Consider the following 18,611-nt stretch of genomic DNA (forward strand, 5'->3'; position numbering starts at 1 on the left):
GATCCTACTTTATATAGGAAACAAGTTGGTAAGCTGCTCTATTTAACCAACACACGGCCTGGCCTTAGTTACAATGTTAATCTTCTAAGTCAATTTATGGAGATCCCATGAGTACCTCACTATAATGATCTCCTTAACGTCCTTCGATACCTCAAGGGTAACCCAGGCCAAGGTTTATTTTTTCCTATCACTTCCTCCCTCAAACTCACTACCTACACTGATGCAAATTGGGCCAATTGCCCAGACACCAGGAGATCAACAACTGGATTTTGTGTCTTTACTGGCAAGTATCTTGTTGCCTGGAAATCAAAAAAGCAGCACACAATTTCGTGATCCTTAGCTGAATCGGAGTATAGAGCCATGGCTGCAGTCGTGTGTGAACTTACATGGCTTCAGTATTTTCTCCAAGACCTTCGCATTACAATTTCTGATCCAACCGTTTTGTATTGTGATAACTTAGCTGCAATGCAAATCGCTGCCAACCCTGTGTTCCACGAGCGCACCAAGCACATCAAACTAGATTGCCATCTTGTTCGTGACAAAGTCTTAACTAGACAAGTTGCCACTGCCCACGTCCCCTCTTCTGAGCAGTTAGCTGATCTACTTACCAAACCTATGCATCCTCCAACACTTACTCGATTATTGTCCAAGATGGGAGTACTAAATATATACTCTTCATCTTGCAGGGGGATGTTGAAATTAAAAGATATAATTGGATCTACAATAGCCACGGTTCCACCTAATAAGGATGCATCTGTTACACAAGGAATTCTGTTATGCATTATGAGCTATCAATATTCTTTTATTTGTTTTTATCATTTACAATTGTAATCTATAAATAGACATACACGAACTATGTACAATGTAAGAATCATATATACAATTTCAGTTAGTTCCTTTTTCAACTTTCTGTTGCTCTCGTCGTCTTCATACTCAGCTCTGTTTTTCATTCTCTGCATCACTGTCAACAAGAGGCTTGGAATTTTCGCTCTCTTCTAAACCAGATAGAGGTATTACTGTTGAATGGAACAGAAACCCTAGCAACTAGGATTGAAGAGGCTAAGTTAGAAGAAACAATGCCGGCAACAAATCAAGAAGCAGCTACAATTTATTAGTATAAATTAGCAGACTTTTGTTTGTTCCCATAATTCATCCTACAAGAAAAAGGTGGAATGGAAAAGGGAAAAAGAACACACTTTCTAGCTGAAAAGAGACTAGTTGATGAATTTGAAAGCTTAGTAGATGAAATGGTACAAAGTCAGAGGGGAAAGATGCAGCCAGCCGATGTTACCAATGCCATAATAAACAAGAAAAGGAGGAAAGGGGAAAATGAAACCTTAGAAGAACAAATGTTTTCTTCTATCATGGAATTTGATGAGACAAAGATAGCTATTGGGACAACAAAAACTAAAAAGATCCAAAAAGGGGAAGAAATTGACTAGGACGAACTAAGGAGACTTTATTCTCATGTTAAACCAAGTGGTGATCATATTGATTCTGTAGACTGGGAGGCAATTAGGAGTGCAGAAAACATAGAGATTGCCAATGCCATCCAAGAGCGTCGTCAACAAAATATCATTGCAGGAAGAATCAAGGTATAAATAAAAAGCTATGTATTAACAACAGCAAGTCCTATAAAGAGAGCTCTCAAGGTACCCTTTGTCTATGAAACACTTAGATGGTAGTTAAAATCAATTGGTCGCTTTTGCGAGACTTCCTTAACAGAGTGGTTACGCTGCATGATAGGATTGACCTTGAATGGTTACGAAATGTTCCGACTGATCTAGCAAAGTAAGCCCTAAAAAACAAGTCACTACATAATATAAGCCTCAATGTTGTTGTGGGAACCTTTGATAACATATCCATCGCCACCATTAGATATTATTGTACCAAAATTTGCTGTTTGTTTTCTAAGAAGAGGATTATCTATACTGCAAGGAATATCTTCTGAAAATAAATGGATTGGGATTGAAAAGTGTGGACTGTGTACAACTTCTATCACTTGAGAATATTGCCTTTCTAGTAAGTACTCTGATGAATATATTGATTATTTAATGTACCAAGTGAAGTTTGAGTGTATACAAATTAATTTGTTATTTTTTCCAATAAGGTGGATACAAATGTTGGTCGGATAGTAGTGCATTTGGGATGGGTCCCCCCCCAACCACTAAAAATATCCAAATACTCTTTTTAGAGCAGTAAGATCAATCACATTCCATCAGTTTTGCCATTGATATGTTCATTCCAATCTGCATCCTCCACTTGCAAATATAAAATATTTTTTTAATTTCTTTGCATAGGTACCCATTGATGGACACCATTCAAAAATATCTTTGGTCACGAGTTTGCTCCCTTGACCAAATAACATTGTAATCTTCGAGTTTTAAAATTATTTATCTTCAGTATCTCTGTATTTCAAATAGCTACTGATTATTACTATAATAGTCTAATATATGTAAATAAACCAATCCCATTTGCTTACATGATATTCTATCCAATTCAGTATGAACTACATTATCAAATGATAACCTTTGGGAAGGTATTTCGATAAGTTCTTCTGCTAATGTCAACAAAGTATCCAGATGACTTGACCACTTTGGACTTTTAACAAGAATATGCTTATTGATGACTGACATTGCTCCAAAATTTATACAGGTTTTTCTGCACAAAGAAAAACCTAAATTGCAATGCTTGTCCAATGAAGGGAGATTGCAGACACTTTGCAAGCGCATTTGCAAGGTTTGTATATATTGGCTTCTAAATTTACATAATGCGTGTGTATATGTATAATTTATTCATCTGAGTTGTGGATAAGATCTAATTTACCATGTTGGATGCAGTGCAAGGCTTGCTCTACCATCACCAGTTGAGAAAAGTTCTATAAATTTGGGGCTTCCTGGCATAAAGATTGTGCACCCTGATTTGGTTACCAATCCAGCGTCTCTATTTCTTCTTGAGGCTAATCCATTTCTAGGATCAGGAAACCAAATCAACAATTGTGAACCTATCATTCAAGAATCGGCCTCGCCAGAGCCTGAATGGACAGAACCACAAGAAAGGGATATTGAAGATTTATTTGACGATAACTGCGATTCTGATGAAATTCCTACTATCAAACTTAGGTTTGACAGGATATTGCCTTATTTACAGAATCTGGATGAGAACCAATTGGTGATGCTTCACAACCATAATTTGTCAAGAGCTTAGTTGCTTTATCTGCAGAAGCTACTTCCATCCCCATACCTAAATTGAAGAATGTTAGCCACTTAAGGACAGAGCACCAAGTGTAAGTAGCCATTTTCAAGTTCTGATGGTTATAAAACAAACATACAGAACATTGCAATTTGGTCAAGCTCAATGCTATATGGTTCAAATTCGATGATATTAAGGTGGGAAAAAAAACCAAGACATCAGTTGGATAGCCAATGAATTCAATATTAGCATATAACATTTTAAGACCTTTTGTTATTTATGTATTTTCTGTAAATAGCCTCAGAATATTCTAGACTTAGGGTGGTTAGTGGTCCTCTGCTCTTGTAACAGTTTTTGATTCCCTCTTGTATGTGTATAAATATACTACCTCTCTCAATATAAACCAATGAAGGAATTCATGAAAATCTCCCAGGCTAACATGGTATTAGAGCTGCTTGACTAGCAGTCTCATGATCCATGGCCTCACTTCCTTCCATTCCTCGTCCCTCTCCCTCCCTCATTTCTTCCTTCTTTAATGTCATCACTCTTAAACTTACTACTAAAAATTACTTACTATGGAAGGTGCAAATATCTGCTTACCTTGGAGGACAAGATTTCTATGGCTATGTTGATGGCACCTTACCCTGTCCATCAAAATTTCTTGCTTCTGTTTGTGATGAACCACCAAAAATCAGCACTAATTACACGTCTTGGGTGAGGACAGATCAATTGGTTCTCAGTGTTCTGTTCTCTTCTCTCTTGGACTCTATCATCGACCATGTCCTTTCAGCCATTACCTCCCACTCTCTATGGGATTCTCTTAGCTCCATGTTTGCCTCTCATTCTCAGGCAAAAGAATTCCAACTACATTTTCAGCTGACCAACTTATCCTGTGGTGACCAAACCATCATTGAGTATTTTGGAAAAGTCAGGTCCATCGCTGACAGTCTTGCCTCCACTGGCAACCCCGTGTCAGACAAAGACTTAGTCCAATATCTGCTATCCGGGTTAGGTCCTCTTTATGAATTGTTCGTTACATCAATGACCACCCGCTCCCATCCTGTCTCTTCTCAAGAGCTATACCAAATGCTTCTTATTCATGAAAACCGACTAGCTCACACTTCCAAACAAATCATAGAACCCTCAGCCAATTTCAGTGCTCATGGCTCCCCTGGAGGAAGATCTCAACGAGGAAGATCATCTCCTCGAGGTTGACAGGGTCGAGGCCTTGGGAATTATTCTAGCTGTGGTGGTCATTACTCACATAACTCCTGTGTGAACACTCATCAAATACCTGGTGGTGCTCGACCAACTTGTCAAGTTTGCCAGAAACCAAGTCACATTGCCCTTCAATGCTGTCATAGGTTCAATCATTCATACCAAATGGAAGCTCCTTCTTACTTCTAAGCCAATTATACTACCAACTCGTCAGCTCCAACTCTCTCCAACAATTTTCAGAACAACACCTCTGATACCTCTTGGTATCCCGACTCTGCCGCAACCCATCATATCACCAATGATCTCTCTAACCTCAATCTGTCCAGTGAACACTACAATGGTACTGAAGGCATTCGCGTGGGTGATGGATCGTGCTTCCCGATTCAAAACATCGGTGACTCTACTTTGCACTCTAACACTTCTTCTTTTCTTTTGCATAAATTGCTTCACGTTCCAAATATCTCCAAGAACCTTGTATCTGTTCTTCAATTTTGTAAAGATAATCATTGCTTTTTTGAATTTCATGCAAATTTTTTCTGTGTGAAGGACACTCAGACAGGGAGGTCCCTCCTCATCGAACCAACACGTAATGGCCTCTACATTTTCCCTTCAATAAACACTCTTGCCTCAACTCACCTTGGAGAGAAAACTTCAGTCTTGCAGTGGCACCATCATCTCGGTCACGCTTCCTTTGATCTTGTATCCAAGATTCTACACACCAAGTGTTTGCCTGTATCCCGCACAGATGATCATGTTTTTCAATGTTCAACGTGCCCTCTTGCCAAAGCCCATAGGCTTCCGTATACCTTAAGTTCGGCCCAATATACTAGGCCCTTGGAAATTGTTAGTGCTGACCTTTGGGGCCTATCTCCTGTAATTTCCCGAAATGGATTCAAACATTATATCTCCTTTGTGGATCATTATACCCGTTTCACATGGATTTTTCCATTAAAATTAAAATCTAATGTGTTTCAAGTTTTTTCACAATTTTTACCTTAGCTTGAACGTCTTCTTAACTCAAAATTACTCGTGCTACAAATGGATGGTGGTGGTGAATTTACATCACTCACCTCTATTTGTCAAAAACTTGGAATTACACATTGCTTTTCGTGTCCACATGCTTATCAACAAAATGGGCTTGTTGAATGCAAGCATCGACATATTGTCGAAACTGGGCTTGCGCTCTTAGCCCATTCCTCTCTTCCAAAAAATTTTTAGGTTGAAGCTTTTGAAATAGCAGTGCACTTAATTAATTTGTTACCTTCAAAAGTTCTTAAAAATAAATCACCCTATTTTTTGGTTCACCAAAAGGATCCCGATTACACCTTCTTAAAGGTGTTTGGATGTGCATGCTGGCCCAACTTAAGGCCCTATAACAAAAACAAATTAATGTTTCGATCCACACCATGTGTTTTCTTAGGGTACAGTAATTCTCACAAAGTGTATAAATGTTTTGATCCAAAGTCTCATCATCTTTACATCTCTCGGGACGTTATTTTTCATGAAGATTCTTTTCCCTATTCTCACTCACAACCCACTTCTTCCAGCCCATCTCCTTTATTGAATCCTACCACACACACAACTCTGCCCTTATTCCCTTCATCTATCTTAGGACCCAGCCCACGTTCACCTACAACGTTACTTGCCCCAGCACCTTCATCCCCTTCGTCTAACCCTAGCCGTACTCCCGAATCCTCATCTCCTTCAAATCAACCAATCCCTACTATGCCACTAGAACCTCCTCCCACTATCCCTTCCTCAACCTCGACCATTCTACATCCTCCTCGTTCCTCTGTCATCACTCGGAGTCACACTAATTCCTCTCGACCTCATGTTTTTTGAGATGACACGATCCCTTACCCACGACATTCGAAGCTATTTTCTTATTGTTGCAGATGTACCGGACGATCCATCAAGCTTCTCAGTTGTGAACAAATTTTCTGAGTGGCAAGCTGCCATGGCTCATGAACATCATGCTCTCCTCCATAACAAAACATGGAGTCTGGTACCCCCTGATCCTTCCTTTAATATTCTAGGATGTAGATGGGTGTTTAAAACTAAATTTCATTCGAATGGCTCCTTCAAAAGAAGGAAAGCCCGTTTGGTAGCCAAAGGTTACCATCAACATCCCGGGCTAGATTTTCATGATACCTTCAACCCTGTTGTGAAATCCACAACAATTTGCTTGATTATTTCAATTGTTGTTACAAATGGTTGGCCTCTACGCCAGCTAAATGTTCAAAATGCATTTTTACACTGAGATTTACATGATACGGTCTATATGCAGCAACCCCAGGGTTTCATTGATTCGAAATACCATAATTTTGTATGCAAGTTGCATAAGGCTATCTATGGCCTCAAACAGGCTCCCCGAGCCTGGTTTGTGCAGCTCAGTACTTGGCTGCTTGGTTATGGATTTTCAGCATCTCAAACTGATCCTTCTCTGTTTATATTGCATCGTGGTTCCTTAAAAATGTTTATGCTCATTTATGTTGATGATATTGTTGTCACCTCATCACAATCAAGTGCAATTGACTCACTCATTAGTGCTCTGTCTCAAGCCTTCCCTGTTAAAGATCTTGGCTGTTTGTCATTCTTTCTGGGACTTGAAGTTGATTATTGCAACTCTGGCCTTTTTTTGTCTCCAAGAAAATATATCAAGGATTTACTGAGTAGGACAAACATGCTTCACTCGAAAACTGTGACCTCACCAATGGCATCCTCTATCAAATTGTCTCAACATGACTCCCTTGAATTTGAGGATAGTACATTGTTCCACAGTGTTGTAGGAGGTCTACGGTACTTATCTCTTACACGACCTATCATAGCATTTGCTGTCATTAAGGCTTGTCAGTTTATGCACTGTCCAAAAGTCCCTCACTGGATTGCTGTGAAGAGAATCCTGCGGTACCTTAGGGCCACTTTCAATTATGGCTTATTTTTTAAATCTCAAACTTGTGTCTCTCTTCAAGCATACACGGATGCAGATTGGGCAGGGTGCCCTGATGACAGGCGTTCCACCGATGGCTTTGTTGTCTTCTTGGGCTCCCATCTGATTTCTCGGAGCTCCACGAAACAAAAGACTATAGCACGTTCAAGTACGGAGGCAAAATACAAGGCACTTTCTTCTACTGCAGTAGAACTTATCTGGTTACAATCCATGCTAAAGGAATTGGGAATACCTTTGTCCAAAGCTCCTACACTTTGGTGCGATAACATTGGAGCTACATATCTCACTGCTAATCTTGTTTATCATTCACGAATTAAGCATATGGACATCGACTATCATTTTGTTCGAGATCGAGTCATTGCTCAAGCTCTCAAAGTCTCCTTTTGCAGCTCTAAAGAACAACTTGCTGATGTGTTTACTAAGCCATTAGTTTCTGATAAATTTTTTTCTTTGCATTTGAGTCTCAATGTAGTTGACACCCCACTAGACTCGAGGGGGCGTATTAGTATATAACATTTTTTAAGACCTTTTATCATTTATGTATTTTTTGTAAATAGCCTCAGAATATTCTAGACTTAGGGTGGTTAGTGGTCCTCTGCTCTTGTAACAGTTTTTTATTCCCTCTTGTACGTGTATAAATACACTACCTCTCTCAATATAAATCAATGAAGGAATTCATGAAAATCTCCCAGGCTAACAGTCAAAACCAGTACTGCAACCAACTAGGATAGTCACATTCTAAGGGCCAACTTGGTTTTGTTTTCCAAATTCTGAATAGTTATAGGCTTTCCATTTTAAGTTTCTGACCGCTCTATTATTGTGAGTCTGTGACTCTTGCAGTGCGAATTTCATTGACATGTTAAATTGATCATTTCCTTTCATTGCTGGTGATGACTCCAACTTTGTCTTTTCCCATTCAAGATGATTATGTGCCTTTAATGTAAAAACAGAGTTTAAAAACAACCTCTAAAATGTGCAACCATGCAGATCCTATGAATATAACCCTACCAAAATCATGCTGGCTAATTTATATTTACATGCAGATATGTACTTCCAGATTCCCATCTTCTTCTCTCAGGGGTACGTTAGCTCACCTTCTGGTGTGCAATGACTACGTGCTATTGTATTCTATTACAGCTAATCTTCATCTTCTATTATTTTGCAGCTAGACAAACGAGAAGAGGATGATCCATGCCCATACCTTCTTGACATATGGAAACCAGGTATTAAAGCACAGTATGTCACTGCACCAACCATTTAATCCGAATAGTTCACGGCCTCAGTATCAAACAATAAATGATATTCAGGACATGATTTTTATGCCATAAAAACGATACTTGTTAAGGGTTTCAAATAAAATCTTTGCATTTCTCTTGGGACTTCAATTAATGTACATGTCTCTTGATTTCTGAAAGTTGGATCTTTCAATGTAGAGAAAGTTGGATCTAAAAGTACGTCGTGATTCTATAGCATGCTAATCAAATTAATCGTGGCAATGTTTCATGTCAGGTGAAACTGCAAATTCATTTTAACCACCCACAAAAAGATGTAACTCCAAGTCTGGAGAACTTTGCAATGAGGAAGCATGCTTTTGTTGCAGCATTAGAGAACAGAACTCCAACACAATTCGTGGAACAATTTTGGTGAGTAAAATCAAGAACCCATGAACACATCCTTACTGTCATAGTTGCAAAAAAATATGGTAGACTATTATATTGAAAGAAATGACCCAAAAAAAAAAAAAAAATCCATGAACAGATACCCAGTCGTACGGCAATGAAGGGGAGGTTTCCTCTCAATGGAACATACTTTCAGCTTAATGAGGTCAATTTATTTGAAAACTCTTTGCTTCTTTAAATATCGACTGTTTCCATGTTATGAAACTATTACCAATTTAGTTCAAGCTGCCAGGCTACAACATATGTAGAAATCCCATGCAGGTATTTGCTGATGATGAAAATAGCCAAAACCCAATTCATGTTCCTAGAGAATGAATATGGCATCTAGAAAGGCGAACTGCATACTTTGCATCTTCAGCAACCGCAGTATTTAGAGGTAAACAAGCATTACAAGAATAGAGTTCAATTTAGATGGGTCAAATTCATGTCCCAGAGATCATTTTCTCTTTTGGGTGTAAATCAGGTTTATCAGTGGATGCAATTCGGGCTGCTTTAAGGAAGGTACTATTATGATTCACTTATCCAACTCTGCTCCTCTTATGACACAGCTTTAAAGATAACAAAGGAATAAGAAAATTAGTGAAATGCTCATACACAGGATAAGTATTCCCTTCGGTATTCATAACATCATTGAAACAGACTTTATTGAGTATGAAAGCACTTTGAAACTGTTTCACACACAAGCAGGGTTCAAATGGCAAAGAAACAATAATGAATTAACGTAGAAAACCAAGAAATACTTGTAAGCATACTGAAAATTACACAAAACAAAATTATGAATACATAGAAAACAGGGTACTATCCCCGTAAGAGTGCAGCAGGAGCCCACATCACTTGAGAATAGCGACAAACTCAAAAACACTGCAAGTAAATTTGCAATTGTACTAAGGTCTCATGCTAAGCTTGATGGCTGCTTTGAAGATCTCAGCATCCTGGATGTGGGTTGTATATGGTGAAGATTTGAAACAATAATAAAATAACCCCCTTTTCTGGAGTTACAATGAATCACATAAACGTTTTGGAGGCATACCACATGGGTATCGCGTGAATGTGTCTCAAATTTTGAGGCTTGCTTCTGCTTCAGGAGTTGAAAAATTAAATAATACTCATTGAAGAAACGCAGTACTCTTCACAAGATGGGAGTGGTATGGCTGCCTTTGGCCTAAAAAGTACTTTTTGGAAGATGTTTCCCAGAAAAGAAAAAGGAATAAAAAAGTATAAGAATAGAAACAACATTGACGAGAAGGATTCATAATTCCTAGTGTCTATCTGACTGATGAAATTAAGGATGTTTCATTTAATTACAATTAATCACAGGAATTATTATGTTTTTACAGGGTTATTAGTGTGAGAGGATTTGACAGAAGAACAGGAGCTCCCAGACCCCTGGCAAAAAGACTCCATCTTTCAGCAAACAAGATGAGTAGAAGATGACACAGAAGATTCAGCTAAAAGTATTCCTTAAATGTGTTTTGCAATTTTGATATAGTTTGACATGAGGCAAACAACTAGGTGGATACATATCCGAGAGCTTCTTTGACACGATCTTGTTGTAGTTATCAATTGTATTTAACAGACACAGAACAGTTGTATTAGAAACATATTTACACTTTTTTTTTAATCTATTATTGTTGTACTGATTCATAAACATATTAAATTATTCAGATCAAATGAAAATGATTCTCGAAAAGCCATCCATCCAATGAAACATGATGCAGAATGCATGATGAGCTATTTATTATCAAATAATTAAGAGATAAATGAAACATAACAAACAACTCTTAAGTCAATAATTTGAAAGAATGATGAACAAGAGCCATAGGACTGACCGACCCAAGTATTGGAAGCTTGTGCATGTGTCTATCTATCTATCTTGGTCCCCAAAACACGCTTTTCTCTTAGATGTAATGCGCGGATCATTTTTGTCCCGATGATTTTCGCACGCATGGCCTACCTCTACCCTTCCCGAATTACCGTTCTTACCCACCATCGAGCGGTAAAGTCTAAAAATTAAAAATTAAAAATTAAAAATTAAAAAAAGCGCAGCCTACAGACCATTCTCTCTCTCTCTCTCTCCCTCCCTTCAATGGCTCTCTTCGGTTCCATCTCCACCACACCACTCTCCATCTCCGTCCCCATCCGCCGCCCTTTATACTTTCGGCCGCGCTTTTCTCAGCCGTACGCTTCCTTGAGTTCCTCGCCATCATCTTCATCCCGTGAGCCAAAACCTTCACCACCAAGTGAGCCGCTTCCATCGACATCTTCGTCCTCCAAACACTTCGTTGTGGAGCCCTCTACACCCTCCGATTCAGGTCTAAACTATGCCCTATCTAACCCTAACGGCAACCCGGTTGCCCGTTTTGTTAGGTCCACCGAATCGTCCATTGAGAGGGTAAGTAGAATCATAACACTTGCCTCTTCTTCTTCTTCTCACCCTTTTTTGGTCCATTTTGAACTGAATTCAGAAAATTTCAACTAAACTGTGAATCAGTTTGGGAATGGATCAATAAAAGCTAAATCTTTCTTGCTACTTTGATGATCTAGATAATTTTCTTGGGTAAATTGGATGAAATAAATATAGAGTGCATTATGCTGTTTAAAAAAGTTTATTCATTAAGAAAAAGAGAGAGGATATTGTCTTCATACTTGCGACCGAAAAACCATAAAGCCTGTATAAGTTATATAAAGCCACTTTATAGATTATGGGAAGTGACTAAACAAGAGTTCGGGCAAAGCCAGGTGACACTCGGTATCAGCCAGTGCCTCAGCATAGCCGTCATGAATAGCCTTATATTATAATGTTATCGTGTGTGTGTGTGTGTATGTATTCACTTCTCTCAGTATGTATTATGGGAAATAATAAACTAGCGGCTTTGGCCAATGTATATGTTTCGTCGAGGAATGGCATGTCCATCAGTCCATGCACCTCTACCCTTGACAAGTGTTTTTAAAGATGCGTCTTTATGCTGGTGTCTGACTCAAGTGATCAGAAATTTAGTCATCCAGCATGGTTAGTCATTGTTCCCTCATGTAGTCAACTGACTGTATATTCGGATCACAACCCTGAAAATTAAGGTTATATAAACTCTTCTCCTGGGAGAATGTTGTTCGTTAATTGTAATATGCGCTACAACACACTATTCATAATATTTTTTGTTCTTCTTCTTTTGCTTTTGTCCTGTTTTATAGAGTTTCCTTGTCAAATCAGTTGTGAATTTCTTCTATATATGTACATATATTTTTATGCATATTCTAGGCTTGTAAATGCAATTCCTGTTTGTCCATCATTGAGCAGGCAATTTTTGACTTCCGCTTCTTGGCAATTCTGGCTGTTGGAGGCTCGTTGGCTGGCTCTCTTTTGTGCTTTCTCAATGTACTTCCCCGTCTTCCCTGATTATTTCAAATTATTGAAAGAGAAGCATTATATCCCATCTGAAGAACATATTTACATCTTATCAGCTGTTGTTAGTTTATTCATCGTTGAGCTTCTGTTAGTTGATGATGATGGAAGAGGTTTAGATGTTTTTTTTCTTGTATTATTGTAATTAAATGCACATGATAGATCGATATGAACATCATTACCTGTCCCGAAACCAGTATCAAGAACATCATGAGCTGACCCTTAATAAAACCAGTTGTTGATACGTTCTTCTTGATTCTTTCTTCTCCATCTTCTATAATCTGTGCTCAGAGAAGGAAGAGATAAGAGCACTCCATGGAAAAGGTGGTCAAAAATCCATAATAGGGCCTGACCACAAAAGATTATTTAGCAGAAAATTGTATGAGTTGCATGAGCACAAAAGATATTATTTGCATATGCAACTGATCACTGACTATTTTGGATTATTTGTAGGGCTGTGTTTATATTGTAGATGCATATAAAGTTTACTGGACGAGCTGTGTCAAAGGGATTCACACAGGACAGATGGTTCTACGACTAGTTGAAGCTATTGGTTAGATTCTAAGGAATTCACTTCAGCAGAATTTTTCTTTCATTTTGCTAACATGCAAGTATTCACAAGTCTTCAATTCACACATGTGAACTTCTATGGCTTCAAAATTGGGGAATCATTTTCTTCTTTCGATGGAAAACTCTTTTCCACCGACTTTTACCTTTTGCACACAAATACCAACTCTTCTGATCTTAAAATTCTGTGAGTGATGAGATATAAGAAAATATTTCTGCTGCAGATGTTTATCTTGCAGGGACTGTCATGTTAATATTCGGTATGGGCTTATATGGACTATTTATCAGTAATGTGGATCCAGATGTGCCTACCAGTCTTGATCGTGCCCTCAAGGGCTCCTCTCTGTTTGGAATGTTTGCTCTCAAGGTGATCTTAATCCCTCAACCACACTCAGCAATTCTCTGTTAAAAAAATGTTTCCAGCATCTGCATGCATCATATATCCCAGGAATTCCATCAACGGTTCCTCTTTTAAATTTAACACAACCAATTCATTCCTTCATCTACTGGCTTTTTTCAATCATGTAGCGTGCTGCCTTGTTAGGATATTAGACTGAATGAAAAGCTTCTAACTTTACTGCCCATACATCAAATGTATGTAGCCTATGAGCAGTAGGAGCTTGTGTTTTGCCTCTCCTCACTGCATGAGGGGCAATAGACTAAGTTCTGTATACGGAGCAGTGGAATAAGAACTCATGTCCATACACTTTTCCCCGCTCCTCCCCCCTCTATCCAACCCCCCCCCCCCCCCCCCCCCCCAAAAACACCACAAACCACCCCCCCACCCCTCCCCAAAGCATACATTGCACAATTGCTGATATTATTTCAGCTAGATGGCTTTTTCTCTCCCTTCCATTTTATATTTTATTCCCTTCTTCTTTGAGTTCACAAAGATAACCAAATGATTCTTATTGATTTGTAGGAGAGGCCTAAATGGATGAAAATTTGCTCACTTGATGAATTGAAGACAAAAGTGGGACACGTTATTGTCATGATTCTATTAGTTAAGATGTTTGAGAGGAGCAAGATGGTAACAATTGCCACTGGTGTGGATCTGTTAAGTTATTCTGTATGTATTTTCTTATCATCTGCCTCTTTGTACATCCTTCATAATCTGCGCAAATCAGACTAGGGATGTCTTATCATCTGCCTCTTTGTACATCCTTCATAATCTGCACAAACAAACAATGTAACATTTGTTCCCACCTCAAAAAGTGATTGTTCATTTTCCAAAAGATTGCATATGGAGTGCATTGAAGGATCTTCATCGTATTCAATGATCGATCGTGTTTGTGCAGCACTTGAAGGTAAAATCAAGTCGTGGATCATTGTGTAAAGAGATGCCATCTTATGATATGGTAACTTGCTAAAACTATATATGTCAGCAGAAACTTAATCGTGATAAAATATAATCTACAGTGGGGATTGCCCTCTTTTCTTTTTGGGTCCACACCCGTATGCATTTAGCTTTTTGTATCACATTTGCCTATAACGATGGTTTAACCTCGTACATTAAGGTTATTCATATTTACTTCATTAATGGTAGGTGGCTATCTTTCCCGCCATATAACGTAAATCATCATCTTCTCTTCTCCTTGTTCTTTCTTTATTATTAACAATTTTTGTTTCTTGTAACCAATAAGATCCAGTCCATCATTGCTGTTATTGCTAAGCCACCTGGGCATTTCATCCTAAATGTGTAACTTAGAAGGTAAATTATGCTAGTCATCTCCTTGTACATGAGTTTATGTGCTTCCGGCTCATGATACTTCAAAATAAGTAGCGTGTATAAATGCATGGAATTCATTAAAGATGACAACAGCTTCCGAACCATGAACTCAATTAGCAGTTCGATGTAATCGGTGCAGCATGTGATAGGATATCAGGTTGGTAGCATTTGATGAAGAGAGAATAAGCACAAAGGAAAAGCTTGTGAAAAGTAGCCAAATTGATTTGACATTGGAATATGAGAATTCTTATGCGTTGGTTTAGTACAGCTTAAAAAATATGATGCAGTCAAAATGTACAATTCTAAATCATCATATTATATTTTTCCCCCTCTATCTTATGATTCTGTTAATCAATGCAAGAACATCTATACAAAATATAATTCTAGAATGTCTACAACACTTGTATGCCGTAACTTTGATAATGCGATGCCATTGATCTGTCGGATCCTCTCTCTCGAAAGCTTTAATATTCTTCCTATCTCCTCACAGGACCTGGGTGGCTCTCCATTGAGCCCAAAGTGTAATCTCAATACATGTTCTTCTCGTTTATCAAGTGATGTGAGAAGTTTCTCCAGCTCTTGTTTCATTAGCTGTTTCTTTACCATCTTTTCAGGCATTGTTTCATCTGGTCCTGATATAATCTCCTGCAAAAGATTGTGAACTTGGATCAGAGTTAGTACATCAGGCATGTGTCATAATCTTCATATTTTGAACCAATTTTTCCATCCTGACACATGACAATGGAGGAAAGGCTAGAGCAAAAGTAGAACCAAATGGGACTATAATCCTAAAAAGGGCAGAGAGATCGAGCACACCAGATGATAGAAACAAAGAATTTGAAATTTTTATTGTGGTGGCGATACTTCAATCCCTTCTCCCAGCACAATTCTCAGAAGGGGGGATCCATGAACATTTGAGCATTCTCAAAATATAGGAAATATAGGGCTTATAACCTTACTAACATGAAAACTCATGGCCTGACTTTCAACATGGATACATGATTTCTTATCATCTGAGCCACCAATATGTTGCGGGAAGTAAGGAAGCATGAACAAGAAGCTGAAAGCAAACATTAACAACAAGCTTCCTTTTGAAAAAATTAAGTTTCAAATAAGAAAATAAGCTGAGGTTTCAAATAAATTTCGAGAAAAGAACCTGGAGAGTTACGCGACCCTGATCAGTTATTGATCGATCCAGTGAAATTGGTGGCCTGTTCCTCTCAGAAACAAGTCTCACAATCGAAATATGCACATCGAGCACTTCAGCAATTTCATCATGAGTAGGCAGCCGCCCTAATCTTTTGCTCAAGAGGTTTCTAGCTTCTGCAATTCTCGCCACCATCCTGCACATGTGTCCCTGCACATAACCAGCTAACCATGCATTCACTCATTTCCGGTTTACCTCCCAAAACTAGAGAGTGAAGGAAATTTCTGAACCAAAAGGAAATAACTATTTTAAACTTAGAACTCCTTGTAAATCATAAGATGATCTATCGATATCACAACCTCAACCAGAACATCAGCACTACCTACCACAAATACTAGTTTCACACCTGACAGAACAGTTTTAGGAAATACAATTACAAAAATGACAACAAAATAGAAAGAGAAGAAATAAATAAATCAGGCCAGGCTCAATGGGAACATCATGTTTGTGCTAGTAGCATCATGATGAGAGAACAAAAGAAAAAATCCCAAAGACATGAAATAACTCGGTTCATCAGGAATTTATAAATACTCATGCAAATAAGTTACTTGAGATACTAATACTTTCACAGATTTGACATACCATGAAGATTTAGAACACCTCGCAGATATATCCTTTGACAATACACAGAAGACGTTAGTTTTTGAGCTAGTATAGATTGACAACAAAGAGTAATGCTACTCATCATCCTATGATGTGGCATTAGATAATTGAAGATTATTTATTATATTTCCCTTGTAAACCTATCATCTAATGACACATCATGGGATGATGAGAGAATGATGAGAATTAGGATGACAAATAGATTTTTTCAAGAACAAAACCAGGGTTTGTTTCTACTTGAGCACGATATATTGCATTGAAATGCCACACAACCTCCTAACCCTCCCTTCCTTCCTCAGCCAGACAATTTTTTTTTTTTTTTTTGGGAAGATTGATGTAAACATATTTACACAAACTGACAAGCATATAGACTCTACACATGTTTACAAAATCTATACTCAAAGAAGAAACTTAGACGATAAAATCATCCTCAACAGAAAATAATGCTCAGCAGTTGGACAGGCTTAACCAGGAAGTGGTAATGATTTTAAAGAAATTGTTGATTCATGCAATATCTCACCGGTAATCTCACTATTCTAGATTCATTTGCTATGGCTTTGATAATAGCTTGTTTAATCCACCAGTACACATATGTTGAGAGTCTGTATCCTCTTTCTGGTTCGAATTTCTCAACCCCTCTAAGGAGGCCAATGCTTCCTTCCTGCTCCAAAAAAAATAAAAAATGGTTATCAGCACTCTGCTAGTAAGCAGTGTTTAAGAGTAAAATGTATGGCAACCTGAATGAGGTCTTGGAAGCTTAATCCTTTGCCTTGATAACCTTTGGCAATGGAGACAACTAGTCTCCGGTAGCTCCGAGAAATCCTTTCTCGTGAGTTTCTCCCATCGCACAACATCTTATCTACACTCCTTTCCATCCCTATGGCCTTGGCCAGCTGCTTTGAGGTTGGCTGACGCCCTTGAGCTTTGGTGATTCTTGTTCTTGCCACTTCTAGTCTTGCTCCCTCCTATCAATTTTCAAAAGCATATATTTTTCTTATATAGATAATACTGAATTTGACTACTTTTCGAACTCCTGAAAATAGTAAATTAACAATTACTATTGGAACAATCTACCATTGAATTCCGTTATATATCTTAACGGGAAATTTGTAGAACACACTCAAGAAGCCAACCATTGCAATCTGGTAGCAGACAATTGGAGTTTTGAGATTCACAAACAACTTAGAAAAATATTGGCCGTAAACAAACTATGTAAAGAGGTTAACACAGACAATTATTCAAGCCCCACAAGACATACTAAAATTCAGAATCTGCATCACTTCGATGATACTAACACTGAATAGCAGCCACTATAGCACTTTTACAAGCAAACCTACCTTGATGCATAAACAAAGCTTTGCTTCCTCTATTGAGCTCAAATTCCTGGACTTCACAGACCCACGCGAACTGCTTGACCCTACACCATTTTTTCCCTCCAACCCTTTTCTTCTTTTCCTCCTTCTCACTCCACTGCCACTCCCATACCTCACCAGCCCCTTCTCACTCTCTCTGCCACTCCAAACATCTCCAGTCTCAGCTGCAGCCAACACAGCATCTCTGGCTGCCTGCATGGCAGCATGCGCTAGCGCCACTGCCTGGGCTGCCGCGGCAATGACTAATGCATCGTTGGAGACAAAGTTTGAGCCAAACTTGGTGGAAAATGACGAGGAAACTATTAAGTGGGGTTGGATATGGTGGTGGGTTTTGAGTGATGAAATGGCAGGAAGAGTTGGGGAGTGGGCTGGGGACGAGCATATGGTGGTGATAGCCATAAAGAGGGCAGTAGACGAAAAAGTGAGTGAGTGGAAGCTTGGGTTAGCAAAACAGAATTGGGAGATTTTTCTTGATAGATATCTCTGTCCTGCCATAGTTTCATGTGGGACAAACTGCTTTGTCCGTTTTCAGTGCTGCTGCAGCAGAGAAGATAAAAAGGGACGTTGGGACCTGTGTGGATGTCCTTTACCCCTTCCATTCTTCGTATGAACAAAATCTATGTACTGAATAAATCAAACTTTTGCAGCTTCCTTAAATTGTTTTACTTTCAGTTTTTATGGTAATTAAAAATA

The 18,611-nt window shown here is 38.5% G+C and overlaps 2 protein-coding genes and 1 pseudogene across 8 annotated transcripts; 2 read left to right on the forward strand and 1 right to left on the reverse strand.

The window, feature by feature from the left end:
- The first annotated feature begins 360 nt into the window (after positions 1-360).
- LOC122294605 lies at positions 361-10,473 on the forward strand (annotated as a pseudogene).
- A 584-nt stretch (positions 10,474-11,057) lies between these two features.
- Positions 11,058-14,446, forward strand: LOC122294550. Of its 3 annotated transcripts, XM_043103386.1 has the most exons (6): positions 11,061-11,431; positions 12,335-12,412; positions 12,893-12,992; positions 13,231-13,373; positions 13,929-14,075; positions 14,305-14,446. In XM_043103386.1, the coding sequence occupies exons 1-6, from the start codon at positions 11,126-11,128 to the stop codon at positions 14,374-14,376; spliced, it is 846 nt and encodes a 281-aa protein (XP_042959320.1). In that variant the 5' UTR covers positions 11,061-11,125; the 3' UTR covers positions 14,377-14,446. The 3 variants fall into 3 exon arrangements, with proteins under 3 accessions (XP_042959323.1, XP_042959320.1, XP_042959322.1); XM_043103389.1 differs by lacking the exon at positions 12,335-12,412 and having other exon boundaries at positions 11,058-11,431; XM_043103388.1 differs by lacking the exon at positions 14,305-14,446 and having other exon boundaries at positions 11,063-11,431; positions 13,929-14,241.
- Positions 14,447-14,936: 490 nt separating this feature from the next.
- LOC122294547 (RNA polymerase sigma factor sigD, chloroplastic) lies at positions 14,937-18,503 on the reverse strand. Of its 5 annotated transcripts, none has more exons than XM_043103382.1 (6): positions 17,883-18,503; positions 17,283-17,510; positions 17,066-17,206; positions 15,892-16,092; positions 15,690-15,748; positions 15,238-15,380 (listed from the first exon to the last, which is right to left on the reverse strand). In XM_043103382.1, exons 1-5 carry the CDS (start codon positions 18,411-18,413, stop codon positions 15,707-15,709), a joined length of 1,143 nt encoding a protein of 380 aa, XP_042959316.1. In that variant the 5' UTR covers positions 18,414-18,503; the 3' UTR covers positions 15,238-15,380; positions 15,690-15,706. The 5 variants fall into 5 exon arrangements, 4 of the variants coding, with proteins under 4 accessions (XP_042959314.1, XP_042959316.1, XP_042959317.1 ...); XM_043103383.1 differs by having other exon boundaries at positions 15,243-15,380; positions 15,699-15,748; XM_043103381.1 differs by having other exon boundaries at positions 15,280-15,380; positions 15,699-15,795.
- Positions 18,504-18,611: the final 108 nt, after the last annotated feature.

Source organism: Carya illinoinensis, chromosome 14 (assembly GCF_018687715.1).
Source record: "Carya illinoinensis cultivar Pawnee chromosome 14, C.illinoinensisPawnee_v1, whole genome shotgun sequence".
NCBI lineage: Eukaryota > Viridiplantae > Streptophyta > Magnoliopsida > Fagales > Juglandaceae > Carya > Carya illinoinensis.

What these genes read in the sequence shown, in the direction of transcription:
- LOC122294547 (XM_043103380.1), bottom strand. Translation starts at nt 18,413, where the DNA reads ATGGCAGGACAGAGATATCTATCAAGAAAAATCTCCCAATTCTGTTTT. An exon ending in AGCTTTGTTTATGCATCAAG is followed by an intron (nt 17,511 to 17,882) that starts GTAGGTTTGCTT and finishes GAAAATTGATAG; the next exon opens with GAGGGAGCAAGACTAGAAGT. An exon ending in GCTTCCAAGACCTCATTCAG is followed by an intron (nt 17,207 to 17,282) that starts GTTGCCATACAT and finishes TTTTTGGAGCAG; the next exon opens with GAAGGAAGCATTGGCCTCCT.
- LOC122294550 (XM_043103386.1), top strand. Translation starts at nt 11,126, where the DNA reads ATGGCTCTCTTCGGTTCCATCTCCACCACACCACTCTCCATCTCCGTC. An exon ending in CTCTTTTGTGCTTTCTCAAT is followed by an intron (nt 12,413 to 12,892) that starts GTACTTCCCCGT and finishes GATTATTTGTAG; the next exon opens with GGCTGTGTTTATATTGTAGA. An exon ending in TGGATCTGTTAAGTTATTCT is followed by an intron (nt 14,076 to 14,304) that starts GTATGTATTTTC and finishes GTGTTTGTGCAG; the next exon opens with CACTTGAAGGTAAAATCAAG.